This window comes from Primulina tabacum, chromosome 3, assembly GCF_025594145.1.
Source record: "Primulina tabacum isolate GXHZ01 chromosome 3, ASM2559414v2, whole genome shotgun sequence".
NCBI lineage: Eukaryota > Viridiplantae > Streptophyta > Magnoliopsida > Lamiales > Gesneriaceae > Primulina > Primulina tabacum.
Window position 1 is genome coordinate 10320562 of NC_134552.1, and position 11715 is coordinate 10332276.

Below are 11715 nucleotides of genomic sequence, written 5' to 3' on the forward strand. Positions count from 1 at the left end.
ACAATATATATTTGATTAGAAATATAAATAAAATAAATATGTATTTGAAAGGAGTAACAAAAAGAGTAGTTGTTGATTGTTGAATTAGTTGGGAAGAGATTACATAATTTAATAGTAAAAAAAACAAACATTTATTCAATTTGTAATCAAATCTATATATATATATATATATAAATCAGAAATGCAGTTGTACATCCATTTCATTGTTCATGTATTTTGCTACCTCAAGGTCTACTTCAACATGTCAAATATATATTTGTTATCAATAAAACTTGTAATAATAAGAAAAGTGAACTACCACAAATTACCCTTAATCACTACTCGCGCCGACATGATGCTGCTGCCAACCAAACTCGAGTCAAAATCCGAGCAGTCAATCCAATCCTTGAGCAAATCCTCCTGCCCCCAACCCGCCACGTCCATCCAGTGCCTCTTCATCCTCTCTCGCCCGCAGCAACTACTCTCCTACGGCCTCCGCCCCGGCGTCTCCGTTTCTTGTCGTCACAAGGCCATCCGTCGGCGTGTTTGAAAGTGGTGGTGGTTGACGGGGTTGGTGAGTTAGCTACTGCCTTTGCCTTCTGTTCTGATTTATTAATTGTTCATGGATGGGGTTTTGAGATTCTGGGGGCGCATGGCTTGATTTATTAATTTAATTTCATTTGACTGGTAAAATGTAGTATTATCATCTAATTATATATTTTATTTTTAAATAAATACAATAGTAAAAAAAAAAAGAAGAAGAAAAGCGAAGCCATGCCAAAAAAAAAAATAATGATTCTAAATAAGATGAAAAATACGTAGAGAAAAATTATTAAAAATTGTTTTATTTCGATTTTATATATCTAAAAAAATCTCACCCAATTAACTAATTGGACTTTACTATAATTAATTTTTTTAGAGTTCCGAATGTTCCCTGTCACACGGCTAATAGCCAAACATAGGACGGGCCACACGTCGTACGGTCCTCCGCATTTCTCTTTTTTGTTCCTTTTTTTCTTTTGTTTTTTGTCTTCTTCTGAATCTCTGATCTATTTTCCCAAGCTACCTTTCCGAAGTCCTTAGATCAAGATATGAGCTGCATCGAACCACCCCAGTGCACTTGAGGATTTTTCTTCCACGTGTTTAGGAGAACATAAAAATTATGTGTAACACAAGATTTTGTGCGGGGCCTCTCATAGGGCAAACTACTATGCTTACTATAGTTTTTAGGTGCTGCGACTCGAATACATAGATTTATCATGTTTAGTAAAAGGAAAAAACCTACGTCTCCATCGCTTGTCAAACTTGAGATTTATATTTTGTATGAAAGCCAAAAACCTGTACAGATGACAATCAAGTCAAAGACTTACTTCAAGGCCAAGAAATATGTAACAGTGGAATGGACTGAGGGTGTTTTCAAGCTCGGGGATAGCGGGAACGTCCTTTCTTCCTCAGGAACTCGGGAATCTCCACTCTGCCATCTAAAAACGATGACGGCTGTCTGTTCTCGGCCTGGGACAGCTGATTTGCCTGTATTTAGTACGGTACAACAAGTTGTCAGGATCAAGTGAAAAGTCGAGCAGGCGTAGCATAATTAGAAGTATGGATGATATACCTGTAGGTTTCTCCCATCGCTTTCCTCTTGACGTTTAAAACCGGTGGCGATCAATGTTATACTGACCTGAATTCAGTAGCATATATATATAGGTCAACCTTTTATCATAATATTATGAGCTTCAGAACTGGTATTTAATAAAGAAGAGAGAAATTCATAGTTTCTATTAACATTGCAATATTATTGCTTTCACCAGTCCGAAATTTTGTTAAGCAGCTCAGTTTCTTTCCCTGTGTTAACACTTCAAGCTTCAGGAATTTATAATGTCGAGTTCAATGAGCATTATTACAAAGTTTGAGGATGTATGCTAGAAATGGCGGTTGCGATTGTAGTCAGTTTTGTCAATAAAAGGAATCTTAAAAAGATAAACTTACTTGACCACTTAGCGACGGGTCTATCACAGCACCAAATATTAGGTTGGCGCTTGGATCGACAAGATCGTATATGACCTCTGCTGCCGCGTTTACCTATGGTCACAGGTTGAAAAAACACAGTTTCTGAATAACATGAATAAGAGAGAAATCATGAAGAACAAAGTATACAGAAGATAGATACACGATATCAACAATAAATATCACACGTAGCAGGCTTTATTGCAAAAGAAAATCTCTCGTCCCCCTCCCTCCCTCCCTCTCTCACAAATAAAATGCTTATTTTTTATTGACCTAGCTACAATGCAAAAATCATCGCAGAAGGATTCCTTAAAATTCATTAAACCCTGTAGCTGGGAGCTGAAAGGAAGAAATGGTTCAATCAACATCTAAGTTGAAAATAAATTATGGGAGGACAAGAAGAGTGGATCGAAAGCAAGGCAACACAATCAATATCACAGAGAGGAAACCGTGGTAAAGTAAATACAGAAAGTTTTCACTCGATCCTTTTTTCCCCATAATAGACGTGAATTTCAATTAAAATTAATAATTCACACTTCTAGATGTTAAACGATGTAAATAATAGAAACAAATGTCACAAAAAATATACTACTATAAAAACTACGAGTTTAAACCAAAAAAAGAGGGGAATAGCCCCTAGTTCACCTCAAACAATGTCAGATCACAGCCACCAGTTATATTCCACACAATTCCGGTGGCTCTCTCTATCCCGATATCCAGCAAAGGCGACTGAATTGCATTCAATGCAGCATCTCTGGCCCTGGTCTTCCCTGCACACGGCAATATTTAGACTAAACTATATGGTAGAAAGTTTTTGTAAAAAAGATTTTTCATCAGAACAGTGCATTTTGTATTTTTGTCCACACCCATTATAGTGAAAATTAAAAAGATGTTTAATATAAATAAAACTATAAAGATATTTTAGGAACATTCTGAAACTGATTGTCACTCTGTGTCCTGTGAGCAATTTAAAGGCTTCTTTTTCTTTAAGCTCACTAGATATTTTCCATAAGATTTCTGATTTTTCATGTCACCTCTTATGTTTGGACCAAAAATAAAGGAGCACAGAAAATATCCATTCATTACAGAACATTTACATTTTGCTCCCAGGGTATAACCAATATAGCACTCTACTAGGGTGGAAAAAGCCCCAATATATGCAAAATGCATACATATCTAACCCCCAAAGAAAGTATTAGTCCCTCATAATATATCCATAGCGATTGCTCATTTTAATTTTATTTCCCAAAATATTTCAAAGTGTTGAAAATACATATGTAGAGTCAGAAGCAACAAGTATCTGTCTCCATGCTTGAAATTCTTGAAAAATGGGGCGAAAAGCTAAATATCTGGTATTATTTTGAAGAGGAAACACAAGAGATTGGTTAACAAATGACGAGAACGTAGGAAAAACGGAAATCGAAATTCATCCAGGAAGCAACGCATGAAACCAAATGGTTTATTTGCAATACCTGTTGCAGTTCCTATTCCCATTAATGAAGAGCCTGCATTAGCCATAATAGCTCGCACATCAGCAAAATCTACATTCACTAGCCCAGGTATCTGCAAGTAATGACACTGCCAATTAATTTCCTTCGAACGGGAGTGGTAAGCAACTGATTCTCCCCAGATAAATATAGAACAAAACTAAACAAGCATGTTTATAACATGCACACACAACCGAACACAACACCATCTAGAACTTCAGATATGGATGATACTTAAGAAGATTGTGTACATGATTCAAACAACATCAATCTCTGTAGTCTGTACTTACTAAGATCGACTCCAAAAACAGAAAAAATTGTAACTTCGTAAAGTGAATCCAACCTCATCCTCACTTTGGTGTATAGTAATTTGCAATCAAATTTGAGTTAACCTAAATAATAGCCAGATTTCCAGACACTCAGTAATGAAGTTAAATATTAACAAACAAGAAAGCAATTCAAAACATATATAAAAATAAAAACAACACTAAAAGCTTTCCGCTGAAGAATAGTTGCATGAATAACAACATAAACCCATCAGGAGAAATTAAAAATATAACCAACCATAATTATTAGAACAATAACATTTGTTATACAGGAACATACCGTAATTATATCAGAGATACCACGAACTCCTTGCCGAAGAATATCATCAGCGAGATTAAATGCTTCTGTTACTGGGGTAGATGCAGAAACAGCAGTCAGCAGTTTATCATTTGGAATCACTATTAACGTGTCAACATTTTCTCTCAAAGCCGCAATTCCTTCTTGGGCTTGGACAGCTCTTCTTCGTCCCTCAAAAGCAAATGGAGTCGTAACAATACCAACAGTCAAAATACCCATTGATTTTGCAATTCCAGCAATCACAGGAGCTCCACCAGTGCCTGTTCCTCCACCCATTCCAGCCTGCACATAACACAAGATGAGAGAATGAAGAAACCAAAAGCTACAATTTATGTCCGCAACACTAGTTTCTTGCCAGTTAAATGCTGACCCAGACAAAAACATCATTATTTCATTAAATGTAGATTTTACACTACAATAGTCGGAAATGAACCCACTATAAAGATTATTGCTTGGTTTCACTTTCAAATCATTCAAAGGCATTCCATTTGCGCACATCATATGTGTGAGTGGACTGGCAAGAAAAATCATAAATCTAAGTAACGGTATATAGAAACAACTTGATGGCATTAGACAGCATCCAGTTGGCTACGTTTCAACTAAAATAAGACTTTTCACAAGTGACAAGGATATGAAATTAAGATTTTTATAAGCAAAAAAAGTTACAAAAATAAAATCACAAGTATTTCTAGAGAGTAGTCATCTCTATGGATCCAATCAAATCATGATTGAGACATAAAAAAAATTCAGAATAAGGCTCTGGCTTATTATAGCCGAAATTATTGCTGCTAAAAATAGCTGCACTCCGAGGTATTATTCATTTAAACATGATTGTATTTATGAGTGACAAATATTAAAGACAAAATGGCTTAATATTTTATCGACGACAAGCTAAACTTACCGTAACAAAGACCATGTCTGATCCATACACTGCATCCTCTATAGATTCTTTGCTCTCGGTAGCAGCATTCATCCCAATATCAGGGTTTCCACCAGCCCCAAGTCCTCTAGTCAGCTCCTGACCAATCTGCAGCCGATTATCAGGAAAGACAGGTGACATCCTCATCGCTTGGACATCAGTGTTAACGATCCAGAACTCAACACCTTTCATTGAGCTCTCTATCATCCGATTAACGGCATTTGAGCCACCACCTCCAACGCCGATGACCTTTATCTTGGCCTCGTTATAACTGTTCAAACTTGATGAATCTTTCAAGCTCTCGGAGACACTTCCGCTCAAACTATCCTGCCTAGGATCTGTAATTGTAGGGTTTGTGTCACCCCTAAGCATCGAGATCTCCGGATGTAGATTCAGAAACGAGTCCTTGCTCTGAAACTGATTGACACTATGAGAGTTTGCGGTACATTTTAGCTGGAGGAAACTCAAACCACCTTTATTACTAATGCTTGGATATAAATTCTTTTCTTCGAACACTTTGAAGGGGGAAATTCTTGGACCAGGAAAATTCCTCAACCTTACCGACCTTTGAGTATTCGGAGGAGTGAAGTAAGGGGATGTGCACGTGACCATTGCGGAAAAAATACGAACCAAGAAGAATCGCGTTTCAGCCCAAAATATGCAGATACAATCAACTAAATCCCGATTTTTTGCCTACTTTTCTTCTCACAATCTGTCATTAATTAAATCTCCAAATAATGAGACTGCCAATTTAAAGTAACGCCAATGTGCAAAAGAGGAAACACATTACAGTTGTAGCTGAATATTGAGAAAACAACTGCATATCACAGGACTAACTCGAGCACAATTATAAACGGCCAAGTAAAGCAATAGTAAACGAAGATAGAACAAAACAGAAAGCGGCCAATAAAACCCAGAGAGAAAACCCCATTCCGCACTTCCAAATGTAAGGGTTTTAAAAAAGCTCGTAACAATCTCCTTAATTTTCAAACACAAAAGAAAAAGATGTTCCAGAAATAGCATTAAACAGCAAATACAGCGAGAAGAACCAATTAAACTCCAAAAAATGAAGGTGCTCACCTCAGCCAACAAGCAGCGTCAAAGCGACAAATAAGACTTTAATCGAAACGTGTGCTGCAATCTAGGAAATGGAGAATTTCCGCTAGCAAATGGTGGTGTCAAATTGCCGGCGGAGGATGAAAAAAAGGAATCACGAAAGATCTCCAGGGTTCACAAATCACACGAGTCAACTTCAACAAAACTATCTTTTCGACAAACTAAATTTAATATAAATTTACGTATTAGCCACCAACACATGCGTTGCTTGTCCATAAAAATTTTGTATATAAAATAATATACATTTATCCATAATCTTTTATCCGTTATACAATCAATTTAATTTTACCGAAAGGAAGATAATATGAAAATAAAAATATTTCTGATTATTTTAGGGCAAAAATTTGTGTTCGATGATCTCACGAGTCGTATTTTGTGAGAATGATCTCTTATTTGAGTATTCCACGAAAAAATATTATTTTTTATGCTAAGGATATTACTTTCTATTATTAATATCGATAGGATTGACCCGTCTCACAGATAAAGATTCGTAAAACCGTATCATAAGAGATGTATTCTTATTTTAGATAATAAATTAGAATATCGCATACATGAATGATTTTTTAATTATTTTTGCAAACATGAATAGTGTTTTAAATATTCACATGTGCCCAAATTCTTGTTCGTATTCTTCCGAAAATGGATTGTTCAGCCAACTTTTTCAACTGTATATATGTAATTTTTTTAATTTGAAAATCCAGTTCTTATTTTTTTTTAAGTTCCAATTCCAACCCGCCCACAAATTAATAAAAAAATTATCTTTTATATCAAAAATATTACTTATCATTATAAATATGGATAATATTAACTCGTATATCTTTCACAAGATTATCACTACAAAACCAGCGGCATGCACATATCTTTCCCATACGAGCATGTACCTGTTGTGCACACTGTCCCGTTTAATTGGACGAGCAATTTAGACGAGTCCGCAATGAATATAGCATCTTTTTTTTAGAAAAAGTATCCCCAAAGATACAATTACATGAACGAGGAGAAAAAGAATACATTAATTCCAAGAGAACGTCTAAATAGTGATCGGCATATTACATTTTCATATATACACAATATCCTACAACCGATTGGAATGCAGTTCTTTCTTCTTTTTTGGCAAGAGACCAATCACAGATCATCCCACCGATTGGAACGTGACTGCAGCTTAGCCGGAATCGTAATTAATGTGTGGTGGCCTGCAACCACTCGTTTGATCAATGTGGACAACTAAAGCTTCTCCTCCTAGTTCTCAACTTCTCGTTGGCTTTTGGAACCTTGTATTGCTTCTTCACTTTTGCTTCCTCACATCTAAAGTCGCACGGCTCGCGCTAGAACAGGTGAATTAACGTATAATTAAATTATATACTTACCATCATGCCTACCAATATAAGAACAACGTTTAGAGGGAGACACACATGTGGCTAGTTAGCAAGTCTAAATTTACACTTGGGGAATTTTAGTGACCTGACTTTTGTCATATGGGGTGTGGGTTGCATGAGAGAATTTGGATTGTGGACCAAAAAATTTACCTGCCGTTTCCGTTTCCTCTCTAACTCGGCCTGCAGAAGGATCAAGAAATAAAGCTTGTTTTGAGTAGAAAAGTTTTTTGAATCATGACATGTCGATGGATAGTGATTTTCCGAGTAATTACCAAAGCTTGTTTCAAGAGTTCGTTCTCTTCTTTTAACTGGTTCAATTCAGCTTCAAGTTCAACTGTATAAGCCTGCCAATTTAATCTATACATCAAACTTGAATCATCGATATCCATCTAATGTCTGAAATCATTAAGCCACTGATCAAGTACCTGCTTTCTCGCTCTTGATCGGGCGGCAGATTCTCTATTCTTGATCATCCTTCGTTGCCGCCTTTCCACCACCCTTTCCACCGGCCCATCTACGATCCTCTTTCGTCCCCCATTCACCCCGTCCATTCCATACTGATTACCAGCACTATCAACTTGATTCGTGCACAATCCATCCGAGGACACTGGACTTACTGGAGATCCAATCCCTATACCTGCCTGCCCCTGCCCATATCCTACTCCACAGCCATTCCCCATTCTACCAACAAAAATACCGGCACTTGACTGCTGTGTGTACCCGATGCTGCCCCTTTTCGCCCCACTAGAATAACTAGACACCTCTCCGACGCCACTCTGCAGAAGCGGCTGATAAGTTCCAATCACAGGCCTAGCAACAAAATCGGGACCCATTTCTGGATGGTTGCAGTTTTGGTGCATTCCATACGAAGGTGGCTGTGCGGAGTGGTGATCTTGTTGTTGTACAATGCCAGCCCGAACCAAGAAATCTTCCAGCGTCATTTCTTCAAATGTACGTTCTCTTTGAGCAGGATTCGGATTTTGAGCATGGCTTCGACCATCTCCACTTCTGTGGATTTCGGACCACACTTCATCCACCGTTTTACGACACAGCGGCTCCGGGATACTAAGAGAACCTTGTCTTGGTAAGCTAGATTGCTTGGCCATGCCCTCATACGCAGACAAATTAGTTTCGCAATGGGGAAACTGCACTGCATTAGCGGCGTTCATTGTCATTTGAGTTTGAGATTGAGCCTGATTCTCTTCAGCATTCCATATGCTATTGAGGAATTCATCCATGTTCATAGACCCGAAATTCTTTCCACCCTCACACACACTGTTCTGAAACTCGTCCAGTGTTAGCTAGTATTGTAAGAAAATTGTGACCCGTAAAATAAACGTGTTGAAAAATTTGTACACGCCTCAAATTTTGAAAAATCGAGATGCGTATACAAATTTGGTTTGAATCTCGAGCTCCCAAAACACTCGGTGATGGTATGAGTGTACCTATAAATACCACCGAAGGCATTGAGGTCCCTAAACACACAATCTCATACAGAAAATACACCATCTAAAGGAGTATTTGAGTGTTTAGAATGTTTCAATCGAAAAAAAATCAGAAAGCTTCAGCAAATTTTCAATGGCAGGAGAAACATGAAGTGTGCGACTGCCGACTGGTTGATAATATTCAGTTTTTTCAAAATAAATTTTGGGAACAGAAGAAAGTTTCTCTACGAACGTTTACGAAAATTTCATTTCAATGTGGAGATAAAGAAGAAGAATATTGTACCAATCGAATTTGAAGCAAGAATATAATTATTCAGACAACGCATTCAGTATAATAAATGAAAGAAGATCCACGCGTTGAACAAATCTTCAATTCACCGATCTTTAAAAAAAATGCGTCGGCAAATTGGTTCAAAATTATTATTATTATTATTATATAATAAAATAATAATAAAAGGGATTGAAGACTTTGGTCAAAATATCAATGATTTATTATTATTTTAATAATAATAATAAATTATTAAAAAAATTGATTTGGAAATAAATTTTAGTATTTCAAAATTAAAATTATTTTTGCATGTTAAATAAAATATCAAATATTATGGATAAGTGTTTGATGTGTACATGCAAATTTAATATTATGTTTGCATTTATTTTTTAAGTTTTTTTTTAAATGCAAATTATATTGAAAAATATTTTGGTACATCAATATTCACATTATGTTCATATTAAATTATATTGAGATGTTTATAATTTGAAATGAACATATTAAGTAAAGATGTGAATATAATATTACAAAATAAAATATTTCAGATATTCACAAATGAACAAATAATCTTCACTTTATTATTACTCTGATAAAAGAGAAAAACTGATGAGGAGCCCACATTTTTACCAAAATGTGATCCTCACTTTATCACTACTCTGATTGAAGAGAAAAACTGGTGGGGAATGTCTTTGTTCATATTAAGTAAAAATGTGAATATAAAAGTTATTTAATGAAAAATTTTGGCTTATAAAGATTCACATAAATGTAGATAATTCAGTTGAATAATAATTATAAGGTAACGTGAGAAAACATGATCTGAGGGAGTTCTTCATAGATCGGTTTAAACTGCCTTGACTAGCCACTGGTCTCCCTGAGGGACGTTGCTCTGTCTAGGAGTTAGGTATTTAAAGGGTCTTTGCACTACCTATCTTTCCTGGGAGCACTCTTGGAAAGTGTTGATTGCGAAATAATTATTATATAAAGCATTAAGTAAAGCCAAAATTTAGTCCAGTGAACCGTATAATTTTAAATAATTGAGGAATAGGCACATCATTCTTAATTATGAAAAATTATGCATTAAGTGGATTTGGATCACATAATGGATATCAATTGTAATTAATTATATAAACATAATAAATTTTACCCCACATGGATTTTTATTATATTTATATAACTAATTAGGTTAAAATATCAAATTATATTTTTCTTAATTTACCCACAGGAGTTAAGGAAAATACGTTTTGATAATTTTATCATAAAGTTACAGAAAAATCTTATTAAATTAAAATTTTAGCCCACAGGCAAATTTTATGTCACTAGATTTTTAAAACATGAATTACATTGGTAAAACATGATATTGTCTCAAAATTTTAAACATATGCTATTTTGTGCAGTTATGCAACCTGCGACTTTTTCTGATATGAAATGTGACATTCCCGATCTAAAGGGCGGTTATTATAAAATTTGGAAAGAAAGAATTCTTCTTCAATTGGGGTGGATGGATATTGATTATGCTATACGGAAAGACGAACCATCTGCTATTACTGAAACCAGCATTCCTGATGACGTTGATCTTTATGAAAAATGGGAGCGATCTAATCGACTCTGCGTAATGTTTATAAAGACCAAAATCTCTGCTGGTATGCGTGGTTCTGTCGATCAGCATAATAATGTCAGAGAGTTACTGAAGGCTATTGATGAACAGTTTCAGTCTTCAGATAAAGCACTTGCAAGCACCCTAATTATGGAATTCTCTTCATTAAGGCTCACCAGTGTGAGAGGTGTGCGAGAGCACATCATGAAAATGCGGGACATAGCGGCTCGGCTCAAGACACTTGAAGTGGAAATGTCTGAGACTTTTCTTGTGCACTACATTCTATGCACTCTTCCACAGCAATATGGACCCTTCAAAATTTCCTATAACACACATAAAGATAAATGATAAATTAATGAATTAATGACCATGTGTGTTCAAGAGGAAGGAAGGCTGTTGATGGAAACAATTGATAATGTGTTTATGACCACACAAGAAAGTTTAAGAAGCAAGTCAAAGTTAAGGGAAAAGGGAAAGGAATAATTCCACCCCAACCTGACATCAAGAAAGAATCCAAGTGTTTCTTCTGTAAAAAGACGGGACACATTAAGAAGGATTGCAAAAAATTTAAGGACTGGCTTGAAAAGAAAGGTATTCCTACTTCATTTGTCTGTTATGAATCTAATATGGTTGATTTGATTTATAACACATGGTGGATTGATTCTGGTTCTACAATCCATGTTACAAATACCTTGCAGGGTATGCAAAACCTAAGGAAGCCAATAGGAAATGAGCGGAGCATCTATTCAGGAAACAAGATGTCTTCGCATGTGGATGCTATTGGGACTTGCTGCCTTATATTGGATAGTGATTTTATTTTAAAATTAGAAAAGACATTTTATGTTCCTAGTTTTTCTAGGAATTTAATTTCAGTTTCAAAACTTGTACCCCTTGATTATTCAT

General features: G+C 35.8%; 2 protein-coding genes across 5 annotated transcripts; both read right to left on the reverse strand.

The window, feature by feature from the left end:
* Positions 1 to 938: 938 nt before the first annotated feature.
* Positions 939 to 6289, reverse strand: LOC142540151 (cell division protein FtsZ homolog 2-2, chloroplastic-like). Of its 4 annotated transcripts, XM_075646100.1 has the most exons (9): positions 6097 to 6289; positions 4999 to 5728; positions 4080 to 4379; positions 3459 to 3549; positions 2632 to 2756; positions 1969 to 2061; positions 1595 to 1660; positions 1350 to 1509; positions 939 to 1075 (listed from the first exon to the last, which is right to left on the reverse strand). In XM_075646100.1, the coding sequence occupies exons 2-8, from the start codon at positions 5626 to 5628 to the stop codon at positions 1396 to 1398; spliced, it is 1419 nt and encodes a 472-aa protein (XP_075502215.1). In that variant the 5' UTR covers positions 5629 to 5728; positions 6097 to 6289; the 3' UTR covers positions 939 to 1075; positions 1350 to 1395. The 4 variants fall into 4 exon arrangements, with proteins under 4 accessions (XP_075502215.1, XP_075502214.1, XP_075502216.1 ...); XM_075646099.1 differs by lacking the exon at positions 939 to 1075 and having other exon boundaries at positions 1176 to 1509; XM_075646101.1 differs by lacking the exon at positions 939 to 1075 and having other exon boundaries at positions 1176 to 1509; positions 4999 to 5744.
* A 902-nt stretch (positions 6290 to 7191) lies between these two features.
* On the reverse strand, positions 7192 to 8807 carry LOC142540152 (protein ABSCISIC ACID-INSENSITIVE 5). The gene is made up of 4 exons (XM_075646103.1): positions 7931 to 8807; positions 7778 to 7849; positions 7656 to 7685; positions 7192 to 7454 (listed from the first exon to the last, which is right to left on the reverse strand). Exons 1-4 carry the CDS (start codon positions 8747 to 8749, stop codon positions 7341 to 7343), a joined length of 1035 nt encoding a protein of 344 aa, XP_075502218.1. The 5' UTR covers positions 8750 to 8807; the 3' UTR covers positions 7192 to 7340.
* Between the last annotated feature and the right edge of the window lie 2908 nt (positions 8808 to 11715).

What these genes read in the sequence shown, in the direction of transcription:
- LOC142540151 (XM_075646100.1), bottom strand. Translation starts at nt 5,628, where the DNA reads ATGGTCACGTGCACATCCCCTTACTTCACTCCTCCGAATACTCAAAGG. An exon ending in CAGACATGGTCTTTGTTACG is followed by an intron (nt 4,380 to 4,998) that starts GTAAGTTTAGCT and finishes TGTTATGTGCAG; the next exon opens with GCTGGAATGGGTGGAGGAAC. An exon ending in ACCCGTCGCTAAGTGGTCAA is followed by an intron (nt 1,661 to 1,968) that starts GTAAGTTTATCT and finishes TACTGAATTCAG; the next exon opens with GTCAGTATAACATTGATCGC.
- LOC142540152 (XM_075646103.1), bottom strand. Translation starts at nt 8,749, where the DNA reads ATGAACATGGATGAATTCCTCAATAGCATATGGAATGCTGAAGAGAAT. An exon ending in GATCAAGAGCGAGAAAGCAG is followed by an intron (nt 7,850 to 7,930) that starts GTACTTGATCAG and finishes TTAAATTGGCAG; the next exon opens with GCTTATACAGTTGAACTTGA. An exon ending in AACTCTTGAAACAAGCTTTG is followed by an intron (nt 7,686 to 7,777) that starts GTAATTACTCGG and finishes ATCCTTCTGCAG; the next exon opens with GCCGAGTTAGAGAGGAAACG.